The sequence below is a fragment of the Psittacula echo genome (assembly GCF_963264785.1).
Source record: "Psittacula echo genome assembly, chromosome: 4".
Classification (NCBI taxonomy): domain Eukaryota; kingdom Metazoa; phylum Chordata; class Aves; order Psittaciformes; family Psittacidae; genus Psittacula; species Psittacula echo.
In genome coordinates, this window is record NC_137738.1 from 105377440 (window position 1) to 105399719 (window position 22280).

A 22280-nucleotide genomic window follows, 5' to 3' on the forward strand; every position below is an offset into this window, starting at 1 on the left:
CAAGTAAAAAGACTAAGAGGCATAAAATAAACAGCTCAAGAGAAAGATTTAAATATTCAAAAGGATTCTTTCTTCAAAGAATACATCAGTGAACTGATGTATTCATTGCTGCATGATGATAAGAAGACATTTAAAACCTACATGGATTAAAACAAAAAATTAAATAAATTAGGAAAAATAAATGGCAAGAAATCATCAAGGAATGCTAAATAGAAATGGGCTTCCTCTGAGCTGCAAGTTACAGAAGAGCAGGAGAATATGCCAGGGAAATATCAATCTTTGTTCTCCTGCTTCTCCTGTTATGTCCTTGGCTCTCAGGCCACTAATAGTCATTAAGCTAAATGGATCTTTGATGTGAAACAGCCAAGTTTTTCTTATGTCCTCATCACATCACAAGACATCTCTTTCCAGTTCTCTGTTGGGTCTTACTCTTTGTTTCATAGCCCAGCGGCCCTGCAGATAGTTTTCCTGCAGAGTTCTTTATCTGATGACCTGAGAACCTATTCACGGGTTAGGAAAAAACCCACTGCCAAAAAAACAAAGCCATGGTTCTTCCAGCTCCATCATAAGGAAATGCAGCACAACACTTAAACACCAAACAAGATGGGATGAAACACTAATTATAGTAAGACTTTACAAAAAAGGCTATCTACAGCTGTGAGAATCCAGGCCTCAAAGCTAGTCTCTCATGGAACAAAAGTAAGTTGTCAGATTTGAATAATTTCTCTGCGTATAGATAAATCTTCGCATTTCTGTGTCTACCTACCCCCCCTCTTCCTCCTCCCCCTCTCTTCAGTTTTGCAAACAAGAAAAGAAACACTAGGAGCTATTTCACTGGATAACCATGCAAATGAAACAGGAGATTTAAATGTCTTAGCAAGGAGATCAGAGACACAGTCGGAAACAGCTGTAAGGGGTATTGGAATGATTATAAGGGAATAGGATGGGTGCATTATTTGGCTTGGTGACTTCATTAGTGATATTTGGCATCAGATGCTCAGCTGGTGTAAATCAGAAGAGCTCCTCTGTGCCTGCTTACCCCTCTGAGGGTTCACTTATTTGTCCTGAATATGGATTTCTGTATTCTTCTATTTTATTTTGCTCCACTGCAGTGGTCTCCAGGCAGCAGGTTGAAAATACGAATTTAAACCATGAGAAGATATGGGGGGTTGGAACTACATGATCTTAAGGTCCTTTCCAACACTAACTATTCTATGATTCTATGATATTTTGTTAGAACAAAACTCAGGTTGTATCTGTTGCATTGAAGATTTTGAGGTCTTATTAGACACAAAATCTTTAGTTTTGATTCTGCTTCTCACCAATAGATGAAGTTTAGAGATACAGGACCTGTACATAGAGTAAATCCTCAAAAAATCCAGTCTCTTGTCACTTCAAATAATTCTTGAAAATCTATCAATTTTTCTTTATTTTTATCTTTTTAGATATATTTTTAGATATTTTTATAACAGACATGGATGTATTGCTCTGCACCAGAAGCTCAAGACTTGTCTGTACTTTCACTGTTTTAAAATGGAAGAATCTCTTGCAAAAAGTAGAAACATGATTCCTCCTGAAAGAAATTCTCCTTTGATGTATTGTTTGTACAATTCACAAAGTCCCCCTTGCTTTTGAAACTATACCATTGAGTCCTTTTTGGGGGGGGTGGGGGGGTGGAGAAGTGAAGAGGGGGAAGATGGGGAGAAATAAGCAATCATTTAAGATATCACGCCTGACAATATGTCAAGAAATTCAATCGTTTCTGTGGTTGGAGGTGTATCTACAGGTGGAATGGATAAGGAAGAAAGATAAACCACTTCTTTTCATTCACCCAGTGGACACACAAACTTAAGACTAATTAGTGAAAGCAATAGCACCTGCATTCAGTAGAAAAGATGTCAGTGGGAAGGCTTCTAGCAATAGCAGCAAACTTCTAATACTTTTTGTAAAGGCAGATGTCCCCATCTTTCCCAGTCAAGCCAAGAGTCTGTGTACCAGACAGTCCATTGATTCCTCTCCCTACTCGTTTGAGTGGAAAGCTATCTAACAGAGAGTAAAAAATGTTGTTAATAAAGTCCTGGAAAACAAACATTAGCTATTTAATTTTCCATAAAAGAAAGAAAAGAAAAAAAAAGAAAAAACAAAACCCCAGGAACAATTTTGGTCATCCTCATTTGGGATTCTGTCATGGAACACCAGTATCTTCCATAATTATTCTGGTTATCAGGGCAAAGTCAGAAAGGAAAGGTCATAGAATAATAGAATGTTTAGGTTGAAAAGACCTTTCAGATCATCAAGCCCAATCGTTAACTGAGCACTGCCAAGTCCACCGCTAAACCATGTCCCCAAGTCCCTCATCTACAAATCTTTTAAATGCATACAGAGATGGTGATTCCACCACTTCCTTGCACAGCCTGTTCTGGTGCTTGACAACCCTTTCAGTGAAAAAAGTTTTCCTAATGTCCAGTCTAAACCTTCCCTCACACAACTTGAGGCCATTTCCTTTCATCTTATCACTTGTTACTTGGGAGAAGGGACTGACATTCACCCTAATGTCTACAACCTCCTTCTACAACCTCAGTTCTCTCAGCTGCTCATCATAAGATTAGTTCTCTAGACCCCTCACTAGCTATATAGAAAGAAAAATAACTGCAAACCTTTCTCCTAAAGGGAGTTTTAAACAATGTGGATGCTAATCAGAAAGACAAAAACTCTGGTTAATGCCCTGAAACCCATAACTGCTGGGTTTTTTCTGCCCCTCTTCTGTGTGCCTATGAGCAAACTGATGCACTTCATCTCTGCTTGCATTACCGACACCAAACCATGGGGCTGTCTTGATTTTTATCTGTGAAGTAATGTGGATATTCTTGTTTGGAAAACACTTTAGAAAAGCAGAGTTGTGCTGTCAGCACAGAGAGATTGTACAGGGCAGCGTTAAAGCTGTTTGTGGCCAGCAGAACTTAGTACAGACAGCAGAAGGTTTGGCTGTATGGGATGAATGGTCTTGTTCCTGGTGAACTTTCAAAGTCATGAGTTCATGGAGGTGCAAGTTCAAGAAGCATCACTGCAAAGGTCAATATAATTGCACACCAAATGGGGCAAAACCCTGACCAGAATGTGTAAGCAAAAGGTATATAAAGCATGCAGTCCTCAGAATGATGGTGTTATTAGAAGATCTTTCATGGATAAAATGTAGGAACTCTCATTAGTCCAAACTGAACCTACATTCACTGTTGCAAAGTGCAGAGGAGTCTTTCATGTGGTGCCAGAAAAGCAAAATTTTATCTCTGTAAATACTTTGGTCAGCCACCCCATGAGCACATACCAGTAAGTCCTTTTAATGAACCAGTGTCCATTGTGTGTACAGAAAATGTCCACATTTTAAGCCCTCAGTGCTTTCGTTTCACAAAACACTGTTCACAAGATAACCGCAGGCTGGAGCCATGAATCCATTTTGCCTTATTTACATGAATTTTCCACAGCGTCCTTCACTAGGTATCATATTCAGCACTTCCCAAAGGAAATTATGTGTATAAAATTCATGAGAAATCCTGCTTTCTCTAGAGTATCAGTAGACATCTCTCTATTATGCAACCCAGGAACATTATAAAACAATAAATAAACCTTGAGATGAAGGATATTTGCCTCACTGAACCAAACATCCTGAGAGGTGTGGAATGTATATATGCAGTGGTATTAAAGGAGAGTCTTGGGGATTTTATTTGTGAAATATCCATGGTGATTAATATCAGAGCAGTATTGGCTTAGCCTCTGCAGCAATCTTAATGCAAGAATATGATTCTAATCTGTAATCATCCTTGTAATATGCCTATTTTATTAAGCAATATTAATGAGCATTATATATGTCATATCTTGGTAGAGCATAGGAGGAATTTGATGCCTTAATGCAATGAGTATTTCCAATTTTTGTGCATTTGAACAGAGTAGGGATGAAGCTCATCTGAAAAGTAATTTTATGTCTGAGCTCGGGCTTTCCAGTCTGCCCATTATAATACTCAGTGCAGAGTACATAGTTCTTATAAACTTTACAAAAGTGAAAGGTTGTTTGAAGCTGCATTTTTTGAGTTACTAAAGTGTGTTTGGTATCACAGGTTTTATTTCACAACTGTTTGTACTCCATAGATCTGGGAAGGAGCTAACCTAATGGATGGTGTTGAAAGAGAGCTTGTATAAACATAAGCAATATATTAACCACATTTACGTTTCAGACCTTGTCTAAACCTGCATGTCCAGAGAATGGACTTGGATGGGCTTTGAAGTCAGCCCAAAAGACACAGGTGGCTACTGCTACACCCATTACTTATCATTTCTTCAGAGACAGCACTGAAAAATGCACTGAAAACATTTCTCACATTGAGAGGAACAATGTGAGGAGCAAGCCCTAAGATTCATAAGAAAAACATGCCTTAGCTTCCTAATAAATCATTCAGAACTTTCCAAGATTGTTTACCAGAGCTTTGTAAGATGACATAATCAGGCAGGAAGGACTTGATTATATGGGAATCTTCTTAGTATTAGAGGGTTGGAAGATCTCTGCGTAGATAAAAAGGACTGGAAAGTGCTATCAGAAGTGGTCCTTGCTACCCTGCTTTCTTTCCTGGGCTCTCTTCAGGGATCACATTGTTCTCTTCTGTCAAGGTTAATGGTGAGTGCAAAGATGAGTTCAGAGACCTTTGGAGAGTGTTTCCAAAGGAGGGAAGGACATTTTTAAACAAAAGCATTTAGTCTTCTAGTCAAAAACTGTGGCAAAGATCTCCCACAATCACTAAACTATTTGCTGATATCCCCACTTTTAACATCCCAGCATTTCCACTCTAAATTTGCCCAGCTTTTGTATTTTGTCTACGCAATAAAAATGCTGTTTTCAAAATTCTGTTTTACCTACAGGTATTTTTGCACTCTGACCATGTCATAAGAGTAGCACTTGCAGAGGTGTTTTATTCCACTGTAAGACTAAGATAAAAGTAGCAGATGCAAGGTGGACCGTCTTTTCACATACCCATTAGTGGCTACAGAGAAAGACTGGATGACCAGTTTACGCTGTTCTCTAAATTTTCAGCTGGCTTTAAATACCAGCTTTTTTTGCTAGACGAAATGCTTTCCCTGTTTGTGTTTACTTTGTGATCCCTCTACAAAATTATAAACAGCTTCTTGAACTGTAGAGATCAAAAACAGAAGCAGTAACAGTACTAGAATAAAAGCAAATTCTTCTTATTTAAAAGCTTTATGTCTATGCAGCAAAATAGCATTAGCTCTTTTGTAAAGGCCTTTATCCTGACAAAAATCATCTTTAGTTGTTATCTATCATGACGACAAGCTGTTTTCAGTCACCAGCTGTCAGAATATACACTCTGCCTTGTAAATACAGCCATATCCTTAAGTATATTTTTTCTGTTGTTGCAATAAAATGTACCTCGTTTGTCTGAATATGGTTGATCCACTGATCACACAACATAAAGGATCTGTCCTCTGAATCATCCACTGAATCTCCATCTCATTAACCAATTGGCTGAATAGCAAGTTTTAGGTGATCTTTGTGTTTATAGATAGAACACCGATAAAATGGCATCAGGACAAAACCTGATCCCTCTGTGACCAGACTAGAAACAGTCCTGCTCAGCAGTGACCTCTATAAATGCATTTTGAGGCTTTCAGCCTGTTTTTAATCCACTTAAGGTGCACCACATTAATTTTGTGCTTTTTTTTTTCTAGTTTTATAATCCAAGTATCCTGATGTACCAAGTCAACATGCCTTACAGATACCTATTGCTTGAATACTGCTATCTTTATTAACTGAATTTGTAATCTCATCAGAAAAAAAAAGCTATCAGTTTAGTTTGACAGGAACTATTTTCCATAAGCCTGTGTTGACTGTCATTCACTAGATGTCCCTTCTTTATTTCTGAGGATGGAGGACTCTAGGGTACAAGGCAAAACAGTTTGCAACAGAGTATACATCAGCAGCTTCAAATTCAAGCACCAATTGTCAGCTTGTCTCCCGCAGACTACGGCAGTCTGAAATGGCCCTGAAGTTATTTTATGCTTTGCTCTCTCCAGATCATGACTGTCCTGTCTAGAAATCCAAGGAGGCCTTTCTCAGTTTCTATATAAATAATTCTTTCATACAGCCAACATTATTAGTCATAGTGTGCAATTGGTTCTGTATTAGAATAGTAAAGAAGCCCACTGGCAGTGTGAAATGACTGATCTCCGATGTGGATGTATCTAGAGCGCCAAGTCCCAACAGCCATCTACCTTGAGGCATGGGAGAATTTAAGTTGGTGAGGCGGAGGAGGGATTGGTGATATTAGAGAAGCTGACAATTTGTGTGACATGACAGCTCTTCGGCATGGACTGCACTTTTCCTTTTTTTCTTTAACACTCAGCACCTTGCAAGTGAAACCATTTTAAGTGTACTTCTATTTCTATTTCTATATCTATTTCTATTTCTAATTTCTAATTCTAATTCTATCTCTATATTCCTAACACTATCACTATTACTATTATTACTATTATTACTTTTTTGTTTCAAGGGTGGTTTCAATGGCTAGGATTGAACTGCGCTTGGAAAATAATTAATTAGAAACAGCCTCAGTACTGAGGACCCTGAAGCCTGAGTGGGCAAAGGGGACTGAGGTATGGAGAAAAGCTATATTAGTATTCTCATTTTACACGTGGGGAGCTGAGGGGCAGAGACATTAAATGAGCGGCCTAAGGTCAGACAGGGGAATTCGTGGCAGGATGCAGATTTGAACTGAGGACAGCTGATATCCAACCCAATGCATAAGCTGAAAGTCTTGCCCTGAATTACTGTTTCAGTGTTGCCTGTCTCCATTTTCCTCTCTGAAACAGGCTTAGATAACAAAAATGGCGTAGTGAATTTATCCAAGGACAGATAACCAAGGGAAATGGGTGGTTTTTTCTGATTTCTTTTCCTCTTGTTTCTAGTGTAAGCTTTAGTGAGTTGCTTAACTCTTCCCTGCTTCGTGTCCTCTATCCCAGATTCATGGACAATGGCATGGTTTTTTCCTCCAGAAGGGGTTAGGAAAAACAGTAATTGGGGCTGGCAGGAGTCTACGATTTCTTTTTAAAGGGAAAACCTGAATTAAAAAAAAAAAAAAAAAGAAAAATTATGAAAGCATTTTTTTTTTAATTATTACTTCTTTTTATTTTTTTTCCCCCCAGAGTTTTCAGGGACTGCACAGACTCTCGGCCTCATTGAAATGAAGCGGTGAAGACAATTCTTGTGGGACCTGCAAGATGGGAGCTTTGACTGACCTTGCAGTTAACTCCCAACACTATGAAACGCCGAAGCCCTGAATCTTTGTAACCTTTTACAGGCTGCCTCAGGTGGGGAAACCAGGCAACCCCAGTACCCATACCTCCAAGCTAAGCTGTTACTGGATGAATTAGTGCTAAAAGGAGTAATTATAGAGCAGTGAACTACTTTCAGAAGGAAAAATTGCCACAGAACTTCTACTTTTGCAGTATTTGCACATTCCATGGTATTTTTTCTTTCAGAAAAAGACTCACGATGAGTTGGGAACTGGCCAGTTAAAGACACCACTGGAAGTAGGAAGTGCATAGCCAGATTAAGCTGAAATGCCTTCTTGATGAGGCTAGAAGTCAGTCGTCTCATCTAAGTTATTCAGGTAACACCTGCAGAGAGACAGGCTTTTCCACAAGGTGATTCAGCCTGTCCTGTGACAGCTATATATGAAAAGCGAAGGATAGAACACTTCTGAGTGTGTATTAACTCCAAGCAAGGGAGAATTAGATTAGACTAGATACCTAAAATTTAATAATTGGGGGTAATGAGTGAAGATGAAAGGTAGGCAGTCTGGGTTTTTCTCCTCCATTGAGCATCTCAGAGAGAAATGTTCCAGTGCTTGCAGTATTACACATAAAGATGAAGAGTTTGTGAACCAGTGACTGATAAAAATATTCTCCGGAACCACCTCTTAGGAGTAAAGGAAAATCTGTCTTGTGTTCAGGGTTTATCTTTTATATGTTTTATCTCCATCCTAATTTCGACCTCTACACAGCCTGGATAAAGAGATATTAATTTCTTCACATGTTTACCAAAAGAAACAGATTATTTTATTCTCTCTCTGTGAAGATTAGTGAAGTCAAATCAACCATAATTGTTCTCAGCAACAAGAATTCTTGATTTAAAAGCTTCATTTTCTGACAATTTAACCTCTCACAGTGGACCAAGACTCACATCCTTACAGAAAGAGAGGCATTGGAACCCACAGCAAAGAACTTCCGATGCCATTCGCTTGGGAATCATGTTTCAGGCTTCAGCTCATCATATAATTTACCATGCAATTTTAGATTAAACAAGTGGACACTGAATCGTCATTGGACTAGTAAGCTACTAAGCCCAGTGGTGGACATGAAGATAAAAAGTCCCGATGGGCAAGTCTTAAAAGGGAGTCACAATTTATGCTTCAGCTAATCATTGCTGTGTCTGAAAACAAGAAGAAAGCATGAGGCATAACAGAATGAAATGTAGCATCCTTCTCCCTGCAAAGCACATCTTTTCTCTGGGATTAAAATAGGGTTTGCATTTTAAATTTTCATTTACTAAACAGAAAAATATTTTACTAGGAGGGAATGGTATTAAGGAGAAATGATTCTTTGTGTGCCCTCAGGCCTGGTGAAGACAGGATTTGATTTGCTGTGTTAGGCTGGAATCTGGATTGATACACAGAGATGAGAAGGTGTTTAATAAAATTTACATTTCATTTTCTCACTTGACACCAGTCTCCTGTCACTCACTGAATGAAGGGAATAAGACAAATAACTTTTGTCAGCACCTAGACATGGAGAGACAGTCGAGAGGGGGAGGGAGAGCAAGGGTGGGATATTTTTAGCATCATTCCCTTTGACGGCTGTGAGACTTGGCGTGTCGAGCATCAGCTTCATCTTTAATGTACATCAGAACAGAGAGGTTTGTCAGGAGGGAAAGCACAAATTAATCCAACCAAGCCTAGCCTGTCCCTGAGTATGGACAAATGACCTGCTGTAAAATGAATGCGATGACCTACACCCTAAGCAGCAGAGCATTTCAACGCATTCTCCGTGCTCGGCTTGCATGTAGCTCCTATCTCTGACAAACAGCCTGATCTGGCTTGAGTCGACCTTCCATGGTGCTGCTGCAGAGATTCTTTTACACACCACTCTCCTGGCTATGTCACTTGTTTCTGTTCTTCTTTTGTTAGTGATCCGAAATTAAAGTGGCTGGGTTTAGCATTAAACCTTTTCATCCCTCATTTTTTGCACCTGAATTTGGTTTCTAATCAAGGACCAAAGGTCACTGTCCCAGTCAGCGTCTACTTGCAGAAGGTTTAAGAGCAAAAATCCAAAGACAGGAAGGTCTTTTGCAGGAGGACTGAGAATATATTCTCCTTCTCTTCTTTTCCTGTAGGGTATTATCGCTTACCTGTTCAGCTGAATTTTAAGTCAGATCCCTGCATCCCACAGGACTCCACAGAACCTGAAAAGTGATAAATAATATGTGGGACATCTGTAAAAGCAAGGTGAATAAGCATTACTCTGTATTTGTCATGCAAAAAAACCTGGAAAATATCAGACAGAGAACTTTAAGTAAAAGCAGAAGTAACTTATATTTTCGCATAGTATATAGATTATTCAGTATAACATAGTATTAATGTTCAGGATTGACACATCCATCCAATGGCCATTAGGAGCAATCACCATTCCCAGAAGTCTCTCTTAAAATAAATTCCAGGAAAGGATCATTTCATATTTGCCTTTTCCTTATATTCTTCCCAAAGTATCCAGCATCACGGCCTTCAGTATGAGGGTCTGGTCTAACACAACATGAAAGCTATTCAGAGGTTTAGCTGGCTTATGTGCAATCTTCTGCCATGGCCTTTGTTCATAACTGCAAATTGAACCAGGTTCATCAGTAGTAGGGAATATTTTTCATTTAAGAGCAAAAAGCTTTGAATTGAAACTTCTGAGGCAAAGCTGACACTATGCTGGGAGTGTTTTAGGAGAAAATGATTCACTGAGCTGGAGACCAAGAGATAGGAACAGAAGCTCAAATAAGTGTCAGATTTTTCTTTAACATTGTCTTCTAGTATTGTTTTTGTGTTGTTCCAGAATGTTCACCTTGAGCATAAAGCTAAGGACAAAGAACAATGTATAATGTTTTATTTTTCAATCATTTGAGGAGTGTTCTATTTGTTGGGGTTTTTTTCTTCTTTCCTTCTTCCCTGCTCTTTTTCTCCTCTTTTTTGTTCAGAATGTGAGAGAAAAGAGGAGAGCATGAATACATCCCGAAACAATCCTCATTAAAATGACACTTCCAGTTTAAAAAATAATACTTTCTCTCTTTCTGTTTTCCTTATTGTAAAACTCACTAATGGAATGATTACCTTTGCTCCCTTTTGTTCTTTGGAAATTGAAAATTTTGAAATGCCTTGGTGAGAGAGTAGCAGACTGTTGGTAGCTTCTTGGCATCTCCAGACCTGCAGACACACAGAGGTCTGAGCTAGTGAAGGCTCAAAGGTGCTTCCTAAGTTGACCTCAGGTTGTTCCTCACTGCAGCCTATGGCGTCACATATGTGAAACCTTGTATTTCAAATAGCACTGCCTCCTGTCTCTACACCACAAAAGCACACCATATGTACCATAGAAATTCCTGTGCAGACACCATGAGCTGGTGTGTCGTGGAATCTTGGAATGATCCTGTTGTGTATCTGGCTTTTACTCTTACAATCGCCTTAGTAATGTTGATCAAAAAATCATCACCCAACACTTCCTACATTTTAGTAGGTACAAAGCTGGAATAATTGAAAGTCCTAGAAAATGCATAATGCAAAATGCATAATGCACGATGAAAAAAAACCCAAAACTAATCTGAAATCCCTATGAATCTGTATAATAAGTAACCATAATCACCTTTGGAGTGTTGCATCAAGCAGCTTTCCTTATCCAGTGAGGGTTTTCTCTCAGTCCCTAGTCCACTGAAGATTTTTTTGGAGTGTAATTTCTCTCTCAATAAGGCTATTCGTTGCAGAATCAGAAGCTCAGAGAAAAGCTTTCTGACCGGACACTTGCCTCCTTTATTTGCCATTTATACCTCTTATCTTAAAGAAATAAATGCCATAATAAACGTCATAATAAATAGGGATTGGGAGTTATACCATATAGAGATGATGAAAGGGTTTATAATCTCATTGCTGTTATTTGGTTTTTCTTTTTTTTTTTTTTTTTTTTTTTTAATTTTGTCTTAGGCACACAATTCCTTCAGCCCAGACTGTAATTAATTTTTCTACACCACCAGTTATCTCTGCTCCCTAACCAGGCTTGTCATTTTAATTTTTCACAGGCTTTCTTTTTTTCTATCCATGTGCCTGTTCCTGTATCTTCTTGAAGTCTCATCAACTCTGGCCCAAAGCCTTAGGCAAATTTGTCTGTAATGCACTCCTCTACTTCAGACATTAGAGAAAAAAAATACCACTTCCACAAAATGGTGGGGGAAAAAAAACAAAAAGAAAGAGGAATAATTCTGACCATATGTTGTGCAGGAATTCAGACAAGCCTGGACAGGTTGGTTAAAAATAAGGTATCCTTTCTGCGACACATTTATATCAATAAAGAAACCCAAGAGCTATTGGAGGGCAGGTCACAGAAAAAAGTTAGCATGTGGAAACCCCAAATCCAGCAGACAATGAAATTTTTGCCAAACTTGTTAAATTTCTCTGACATTTAACATGACTGTCAAGAAAGACTTTGGGTCTCAGAGGATGGATCTACACAAGCAGATGCAGAGATTTTCCATTAGTTTTGCCTGCACTTTGAAAGCTTCCTTGATATTCCATGTGGGGAAGTTAGCACTTTGCTAAGCCCAAGTAAATTTGCTGAAAGGGCTTCATGTCCCCCAAAGAGCTACCCTGAGCGTGGGCTGCGCTAGAGCATGAGTCTATGCTACAACACGCTTATAGGCTCCTTGAAAAAAACTGAGCTGAAATCCTGCTGCTGTCTTTTTATGTGTCCTTGCAGAAGCTAAACTTTGACAGTATTAAAAAGTGAACTCTATTCAGCTGACTGCTCTGCTGCTGAGCCAGAATTCAGGCTGCTCAAGTCTACCAAGGTACACCATCCCTCATGGGTAACCCACACATCACTATGTGAGTTCTTAGAATAGAATTGTTTAAGTTGCAAAAGATCTTTGAGATTATCGAGTCCAATTGTTAACTCAGCCCAACCCTAAATTGTTAACAAGCCCAACCCTAAATCGTGTCCCAAAATGCCACTTCTACAAGTTTTTTAAATACCTTCAGTGATGGTGACTCCACCACTTCCCTGGGAATCTTTGTTCTAGTGCTTGACTACCCATTTGGTGAAGAAATTTTTCATAATATCTGATCTAAAACTCTCTTGGCACAACTGGTGGCCATTTCGTCTTGTCTTATTGCTTGTTACTTGGGAAAAGAGACCAACAACCACCTTAGCTCCTTTCAGGTAGTTGTACAGAGTGATAGGGTCTCTTCTGAGCCTCCTGTTCACCGGGCTAAACAACTCCAGTTCCTCTGGCTTCCTCTTGCTCCTTCCACTCCATCCCTACCTGCCCTTAATCTGACTTTTGGAATGTGTAATGTCTTCCTGTCAAGGAGTATTTCAGTGTACAAATTTACCCATGAAACACCCATGTATAGCTAGAAACCACTGTTGTCCTAATTGTAGTGCAGGGATTAAGGAGAACTCAACAATACAAAGACTAAGGGTCTTGACTTGGGCTTGGATGTGATAGTTTCACTTACTAGGAGTAGAACTACTGAAGGGGAGATCAGGGGATGGAGGAATTGTATTTATTCAGAAAGGAAAAGGTCTTCTACCATGTGAAAGCATCTAAATTTGGATATCAGCTGTGGAGGAAAGGAAGGGTCTCCAAATCATTTAACCAAACCTGGATGTGTCTGAAAGGTATATCTATTTATTTGGACCCTGAATCATGAGCCTTAGGGATGATTGACATAATAGAGTATTTTGGCCTCCGCAGAAAATACTGTAAGAAATTGTTTTTCCGTATGATGGAAGAGGTCAGGAAGGCTGATCTCTTGCACTTCTTAATAATATAAGACCCTTATCCTCAACTATCTGAAGCCAGAAAAGCTCCTCTGCCATCAGCCAGAAGCCCATCTAAGCATGGAATCAGTCTGATTTCACCTGAATATGATGATTAGAAATGCAATATAGTGCAGGAACTAATGCTGATGAATCTATTTTTGTGCCTAAAAAACTCTATAGCTCACTGACCAGAATCTGCACCTTAGTTCCTTCAGCTTGAAGTGAACTGGTTTATGGTTGTTTCTTCGTTCTTGTTTTCTTTCTTTAAAAAATAAATAATAAATAAGAATAAAAATCAAAGTTTCTTACCTTCTCTTCCACTGCTGATCTGGCCAGAAACCTCATTTTTCTGCTTAACTATTTTTAATGTAGAGGGGTGTAAATTTTATGTTGTGCCACCAGGACACCTTGCAACCAGAATTTTATGGTACACTGAGGGCATAATAAAGTTCCTCATCTTCCAGCTCAGTAAAACAGAGCACAGAGGAATTCTCTGAGCAACTCAAAAACATCAGCATTATTAATATAATTCATAAAAAAGTAGTGTTCATAACAAACCAGTGATATAAGGGTGCTAGAAAAGAATGCCATGGTGAAGATTTAACTCGTCAAAATGCTTTAATTAAAAAACAAAGAAAAAACCAACAAACAACACATTTAACTAGGGAGGAATGAAAGGCACTTAAATCATAATGAAATGGAAGTTGATGTTTCTGAGTTTTTTTCTCAGAAAAAGGAAAATATTTATGGACATAATAAGGCTCTTCAACTGAAACTAAAGGCATGACTGAAAAAATGGGAAAATTCCTATGTATTTGTTTATATGCATGCATACCAATCAGCATTGCTTTAGACACTAAGACTACAGTAGTGCTAATATATAAAAGTATCAGAAATCTGATCATCTGCACTGTTGAATTGTTTAGGCTAATCCTTGGATGCTTTTGAATGTAATTTTGAAGCTGACCTAGATAACCAGCTAGCACTCCCCAGAAAACTCTTGGAGAGCATTGTAGAGGTGTCAAAAGGCCTCTTCTCAACAGACAGTTTGGATAGACACACACTGTTTCGGAAACTAAGAAAGGTAAACATCATAGATATGGCCAGAGTCTCCCAGTTGGCTGCAGATCCAGGTAAACCGTTCATTTGTACGTGTGGCCATCTGGCTCCCCATGCTAATATGTGTATGTTTGATTGTGACTACAGAGACAAAAGACTCAGCTTCATATTTACTGCAAGCCAGGCAAAACTTGCCTTGTCAGTGGCCCACCACCTCACGCCACTTCTCTTACACCTCCGCTGCTACTACAGTAACATGTTCTCCAATATCATTCTGACATTCGGGCATCCTTTCAGACACCTCCCTTTTGTTGTAACCAGCTGAAGTCTGGAGAACATCCTTCTGGCTGGAGCATCCCAGGACAGTTGTCTGTGGAATTTCCAGACAGTCACCAGATGTTACTCCACACAGCTGCTGGCAACTGTCACTTTTCCTGTCTGAAGAAAAGGTATCCTTGTCCACTGTCTTACACTGGACAGTGCTCATCTTTCTCACTGGCTTGGCTTCACAGGGCTGCAGGTTCAGCTCCTTCAGTTGTCCTGTGGCATGTCCCACTGCTCCAGTTCCTTCCATATCTGTGAAGGCAAGCTTGTTTAAAATTTGCTTTACAATAATTGTAAGATGTTACTTTCATGTTCCTTCTATGTCTTTACTGTGTGTTAAAGACATGAATGATAAAGCAGTCATTGCTGGACAAATAATTGTAACTGTTCACAAATTTTGGTTTGACAGAAATAAGTTGGTAAAACCAAACAACCATCAGCTGTTTCCACAAATAAATATAGAGCAACCAAAACATCTGATTTGTTCTTATTGACACAATCTTATTGATACACTAACAGTTCCTAGAGCACATTCCAATGGTCAAAAAATATGTCAGAAAATGCTTAGTAATAAAGTATATAGAATACATCTGGTTAATAAGCTATGTATTGCTAAAACTGATAATAATTTTGATATTAAGCTGTAAAAAAAATACTACCTATAAAATACATCAACCCTCTATGAATCAGGCTGTAATATAAAGTAGAACTTTTAATTTCCAACATTTAAATCCTACTCAAGGCAGAGCCTGTAACTTGCAATGCTGTTTAAAAAATGATGTTGAAAAAAATGCAGAAAAGGCAAAATATATGCTATACATTTTTCATGTGGGAACAAAAAATGTTTACATCTTAATAAACCAAACAGTTATCAGCCACACTTGTGGTGTAACAGCAGATGGCTTCTGAGTTGACAGGGTGAGCTATCACTTCAGTGCAAGATTGGCAGCCTACTTCATCTGGATGCTGAATACGTTTGTAAAATTCTTGCAAATCTCTCCCTTCCCCCTCAAAATAAAATGAAATCAGATCAGACCCAAACTTTTTATACTGGTTCCAAATCCAGAACTAGTCCTAGTCCATGTATCTCATTGTGAACATCATTTTTTCTAGTCTATTCAACGGCATATATCACAGATCCTTAGCACAAATGATCCCAGAAAATGTGCTGTTACCACTCCTGATTTTTTGTGTTTGTCCTTGAATTTTGACCCCTAGCAATCTGTGACATTCAACCCCGTAATTGCTGAGACTGTCTGCTTAGAGTCATTCTCTTCTCCCTTTTCTGAAATCTTTAACTGGAACTCTATTTGCTGGAATAATTTTCATAGAATCATAGAATACCTTAAACTGGAAGGGACTCAGTGGATCCCAGTGGATCATGGAGTCCAACTCCCTGCATCTCACAAAAGATACCTAAAATTAAATCATATGACTAAGAGCATCATCCAGATGCTCCTTGAACTCCTTGAACCCTGACAGGCATGTCAATGGCTTCATGCTTGCACTCAATTTTCCTGTTAAGGAGTGTTAGCTTTTTTTCAACTTGTACACTCACTGCTTTCAATTTCAGGATTGTACCTCTTGAAAATCCACTGGAAAGCTGTCAGTAAATTTTCAGGGGTCACACATGTTTCTGCATGTAATAGTTTTCCTTCTTAATATTGCTTTAACATTAGGTAGTTGGCTGTTTTAAAGTACAAATTACATACATCAGTAGGTTCAATTTTCTTCTTTATACACATAAATAAGATAATCAGGTCATGACCCCTATACCAAAGCTTCATGTTAGTTCTTGATATATACTGATACCCTCTTCATCTTCAAAGGTGCCATTTTCAACTGTGAAAATAGGTCTTTTCAAGCCAGTTTGAAATAATGGAGGAGGCTAAAAGTTTTCTGGATATAAGCAGTTTAAAGGATGAAATACTGCCTTAAGATTTATATGACATAGTAATCTAAAATATCCTGATTTTTAAAAAATTTAATACAAGCTACTCAATATCATTGAGGCAAACAATTAACTGGATTAAGTGCCAGCTAGCAGACAGAGCTGAGGCAGTAATTATATATGTGAAATAATTCTCAGAGGTGGCGATATGTGGCAGTACCAGACACTACTACTGAAATGGAAGTTATGCAGTGTTTCCATCAGTGGAATTTTTTGGAATTAAAATTAAAATTGATTCTGTTGAAATTTTGTAAAAGGTAGAAAAAATGGCAAGCCTGTAGAAAGGAAAAAGGAGGAGATGCTCTGAGCAACATAGGAGCAAGGGCCGCGGACCTTATTTGCAGAGTAGGTGAATCTCTTCAGAAATACAACAGTGATTTCTTGGTGGTGGTGGCCTAGGAGTTCAGGATAAGATCAATCAGGTAGAGTACCTGAAACGACTAGAGATTAAAGGTAGGAAACTTAAGCTGTTAGTGAATACAACTTTTAAATAGTGAAGGTGATGAACCATCAGAATAAATTTCAGAAAGAAAAAGAAACAGTGTGTTCCTCCACCTCCAGGTGCCATTCTGTTAACCATGAGTTAGTTAATCAAAAGTTATTTAATTCAAGAGGGAGATAATTGTATATAGCTGAGGAGTTTTTTTTTATTACAGGAAGGTCAGACAAGGCAGTATCTTGACCCCTTCTCACATGCAATACTGTAAATCTACACATGCAGCTTTCTTCCTCAACTCTATCCCCAGCTACTTGTTCTGGGACAACAGCCAGGGCCCCTACATCCGTTGGACTTCATACTGTATAAGCACTACCAAGCAGAAAATCCTTCTAGCAAGTCTGGCTGTGGTGATTAATAATAACAACTCCAAACACTTAATTGTATTAGAAAAGTGGAATTTCTTTGGGGGTGAACTGCTATAAAGCATAAACTAAACAAAAAGACTGCAGCTTTGATTTCCTCTCTCTCTCTCTCCAAAACCAACAGCACTTTAAATAAGAATAAATCAAACATTAGACTTTTCCAAGTCATATGTATTAAATTCACTTAAGATATTGTTACCCTTGTTTAGATTTGAACATATAGGGAGAATCTTTTTGTCTTGCAAATATTCCTAGAAGACTTTAAGTGGCTGGATTGCCTTTTCTGACAAAAAAAATCTTTCTATGAATTATTTACATGACGGCTCCAATCAACGCTATACCTGTCAGCCTCCCCAGCCAAAATGAAAGTTCACTATGTAAAGGTGCCAAGGGAGAATGGCAGCCTCCCACTGCGAGTTTATAGACAGAACTAAGTCAGCGCGCATTATGTGTCAGAGCCGACATCAGACAGAATCAGATCCTTTGATCTCAGACCTCCACAGGAAGCTTAGATCTCAGACAAATTAGATAAAAAATGAATTTATAGCAGATATGTATCCTAAGGCACACAGCTGAATGCTGTGTTTTGGAGAAGTACAGCAAATATCAAAACACATAAACTGCAGAATTTCCTCTCTCATTCTCCCTCTCCTTCTGCTTTTGTGATAGATGCTAATTAAAAGGAGATAAAAACTCCAGCTTGCCTCTTCCTGCCTCTTATGTAATCCACAGGTTTCGAGAAGGAGGAGGGAAAAGGAATTCCCAAAACAGAGTAAATGGGTGGTTCAGTGGGGTTATCTGAATGCCCTTAGATCTGTGCTGCTGGCAGGTGAGACAAAAAACCCCAACTACTATAAGAACATTTCACATTTGCAGAAATGGAAGCCAGTGCTTTCTGCTGCCAGTCACAGAGCCCCGATGCTGTCTGCTTTTCCGTGACCTCAGAAGAAGTCATGTTTGATCATCACATGATGAAAAGACAAGTCTCGAGGAGGTATACTGAAGAGAGGAGTTTCTGGCAGGACCCTGGGGAGTATAGGGTGACAGGGAGCAAGGTGGGTAGGAATGGAGTTGCTTTGAGATGCTGGCATGGACTCACTGCTCAGAAAGGATGACATGACAGTCCAGGGAGTGGTGGAGGTAACAGATATAGTACAAATGAGCCCTGAGTGTTTTGTTCTACCTCCATCGCAGTCCTGCTGAAGTCCTCCACAGCCTGCAAACTTGTGCAGAGTTTTTTGAGCACTGCACAGGTATTGCTGCAGCACTCGGAGACCTGGGCAGGAAGGAACACTGTTGCTCCAGGTATTTGGGGACACTTTGTGAACGTTGGTCCCTGCCTTGCTCCAATGCCACTAGGTGAAATCACTGACTCTTTAAAACTAAGGGGGATTGTGCAACTGCCTTCAATGGAGCTAGAATTTCACACAATATATATAAAAAAAGAGGTAAAATGGCAAATAGAAAAATACCAGGGAGGAGAAGGAGAAGGCAATAAAATGACAGATCTTCTGAAAACTGTGCCATTGGTCCTGTACAAACCTATAATTTGGTAAGAGACCTAAACCAGTTCTTTGTAAACTCAACGTTCATGAATTTGGATTACAGTCAAACTGCAGTCTCACCTGCTGCTACAGGCACACCAGTTTTATTTTCTCCTTGATTGCAGCAGGTCTGGATGTGACCTGCATGAGTCTGTGCCTGTTTATGGGGTCCCTTGGTCCTGGCCTGTTCAATCCTTGTTTCTGTAATGAAATATACAGTCACATGACTCAATCCATCCTCTGCTCAGCAGCAATTATTAATTCAAGCAACAATATATTGTTGGTGAATTAAAAGATAATCTAGAAGTATTCTTTCTACCCAAAAGAAGTGGTGAGTGCTGTTCTATGTTCATACCACCTTCTGTTTTGCCATCAGGGTCCCACCTCTTTTCTTCAGTTAGAACGTTTCCTTATGTTGTCACCATGTTCAGTAATGCTGAAAATTCAGACCTTGTTTCAGCTAGTGCTTATGGTGCAGTTCAGGAGAAAGACCCTTTAGCCTGGATTTGCAAAAGTACTTAAAAGCAAAAGTTTGGAGAAACTAATGAGAAGGTCTTGAAAGAAGTGGGAGATATCTTATTAACCAAGATGTGCATTTACTCCTCCACTGCGGGTTACCTGTGTATTTGGCTAGGTCCTGACTTCAGATACTGTATCTGAAAGGCAAATTTATTGGTAACTTTCAACATATCTAGCAGTTTCAGGTGACTGTTTGTCAATCAAGCCACCAAGTTATGGTCACATCCTTTTATCTTCAGTTGTTCTCTTACACAAATAGCTTTTTGTCTTCCGTAGTGGGAAAGCCTTCTTGAGGTAGCTTTGTTTGGTTTAAGATCAATGCTAAAAAGAAATCAACCTTAAGGTAAATTAGTAGCACTGAGGATTTGCTGGGGTGAGAACTCCAGAGAAGCCGTAGCTCTCCCATTACCATTTTGACTCACATGATGCTTGATAGTCTCATGTGAACATGGCTGTGCTGCAGTGTCTGTGGCATTCTCACTGCATCTGTGCCTGGTCCTTGGTCAGCACCAAGGCTGCATAACCTAACCACAGTTATATTTTGCTATGTCATCCTTCATCAGGAAAATGCAGTGGTTGAATAGATCATTGAAATCATAGCAATTGCTTGTCTGCACTATGGAAATCAGATTTTCATCAGGTTTCACATACCACTGAATTTTTTTCCAGCCAGGACTCAGGCATCTGTTGTAGGCACAAAACTGTATAACCGTGAACTACAAACTATTCTGCTAATTACTGTACTTCTCAGAGCTTTCTCTGAATGCCATTGTCTGAATACTGTTGTGGATTTTTAAAATAAAATAGGGGGTCTACAAGTATAAGTTTTAGCAGGTATTTCCAACTTACTGTTGCCTTTGCTCTTCTTGAACCAGCAGAATGCAATAGTGAGGATGAATGCAGATGCTGCTGAACTCAGTATGACAACGAGGATCATGCTGGCCTTCACTCCCATGGGGACCGGGAAGATGGTAAATGGCTGAGACAGCACAGTAAACTTAGCCCCTGAGAATTTAAAGCAGTCAGAGTTTATTGAGTTTATTACAAAGGTAAGACCACTGGTTTAATGGCTAACGCACCAGATTATAGACTTTCAACAGTGATGCTGCTGTTAAAAATTCATGCAGGAACAACCCATAAGCCCATCTATCTCCACATCAACATTAGCTAACATTTATTTAGGACTGAGCACCAAGACAAACCAAATATGTAACAATACTTCTCCAATGCAACTTTCAAGCTTTCAGTGCTTCCTGAAACAGAGGCAGCCTCTTTGTGTTTAACAATCCTCAATATTTCTTTCATGAATCTGTATAGCTGACTACAAAACCTAGAAGATACAGTCACAAAACATTTATTTCTGAGGCCAAACAGATCAGGCCCAGAAAGAAAACATGCACATTCTGCATAACAAGACAGAAAAATTGGTTGTGACAAGAAATGTGGTAAGTCATACAGTTTTTACAGGATGTACCCAATTCTTATCAATGTAGGTATGGGAGACTTAGAAACATTCATTAACATTAACCTTAAGTCCATGATGCAGAAAACTCCCAGTGGTGTTACTAATATTTTCCACCAAGTCAATAATGAGCATTATAAATAAAAGATGTCAGTGTCCTTGCTGTTACTATGGCAAATATTTAGCCTCTTGATGAGCACAAACTTGCTCTTCACCCAGAGATTCTAAAGTTTTCTGTAAATGAAGTCAGAATTAAGCCAGCCACCCCTCACAGTTTTTGTTGCTGAGTTCATTTGGTCTCAGCACCTGAGCATCAAGGACTGGAAGATGTATAATATTGCCCTTTTTTAAATGAGAAATATGGATAGTGTTTTTCCTTGAATCTCTTTCAAAACACATTTTTAATGGAGATGTGCCTGGGAAGGACAGGAGTTTAACAAAACTGGCCCTGGCACTCTCTATAAACCAGTTTGAAAGACGTGGATTAGCACAACAACTCATTGCCTGTCTTAAAACCTGACTCATTACAGGTCTTAACCCCACGATTCTAATAATTTTGCTGGATGAGTTTTAAATAATTAAAAATTTAAATTTAAATTTAAATTTAAAAAAATTTAAAATATTTAAAAATAAACAACTTTTACTTGTTTCAGTTCCACTTTTAATAAAAATCTAAAAGCTTTTTTTTTTCGTCAATTTATTAAAATAATCAGAAACAAGGTCAGATGGAGGCTTGGTGACTAGGGTAAGTACCTGTAAGTACTTTTATCTGAAACTAATTAGATTTGTGTCAATGTTGTCCACTTGAACAAAGCAGAGCTTCATCAGGACAATGTGGGAGGCATGTTCCAATTGGGAAAAATTTGCCTGCTGGTACAAACACATTCGAACTTCAGCTGAGAGAAGTAATCTCGCAGATATCAAAGATTCTACACAGACAGGTGCTTAAAGGTGCTTTGCACTACTCTAATATTTTGTGAGTAGACTGCTGTTGGCTTAAATGGAAAGCGGATGTATCGAGCCCATTGGGATCCATATCAGTTGTGTGAATATTACTCTAACAAGATGCAAGACTATGCAGCGGTGCTATGAATAGTTTACTCCCCCTAATAACTACCAGTAAAACATGGGATTATTGCTTTCAATGTCAACTGGATCTTCTGAGCTGCCTTCAAATAGCAAACTATGGCAGGGTACACAAAGAAACCTGGTAATGAAGACATATCCCAAACATTTATTATCTGATTATTTAATTATTATTTATCTCAAACAATAAGCAAGTATCTTTGGTAAGAGTCTAGCAGTATAAAACCTTTTATACTGTCTCCAGTATGGTTCCAATTACAAACAATCAAAAGGTGTACTTTTGTAGTGCATATCAAAAGTGTACGATACTCTTTTTTACACAGGTGATACCTGCACAGATGCATTA

The 22280-nt window shown here is 38.8% G+C and overlaps 1 protein-coding gene across 1 annotated transcript in view; it reads right to left on the minus strand.

Annotated features, from left to right (window-relative positions):
* Positions 1-14416: 14416 nt before the first annotated feature.
* PKHD1 (PKHD1 ciliary IPT domain containing fibrocystin/polyductin) overlaps positions 14417-22280 on the minus strand; it is a gene marked incomplete at both ends in the record, with an annotated part of 251755 nt that continues 243891 nt past the window's right edge. Inside the window, 3 exons of the mRNA XM_080615087.1 lie at positions 14417-14763; positions 18949-19068; positions 20236-20391. Coding sequence (XP_080471213.1) covers positions 14417-14763; positions 18949-19068; positions 20236-20391 — 623 coding nt within the window. The remainder of the gene's footprint in view (positions 14764-18948; positions 19069-20235; positions 20392-22280) is intronic.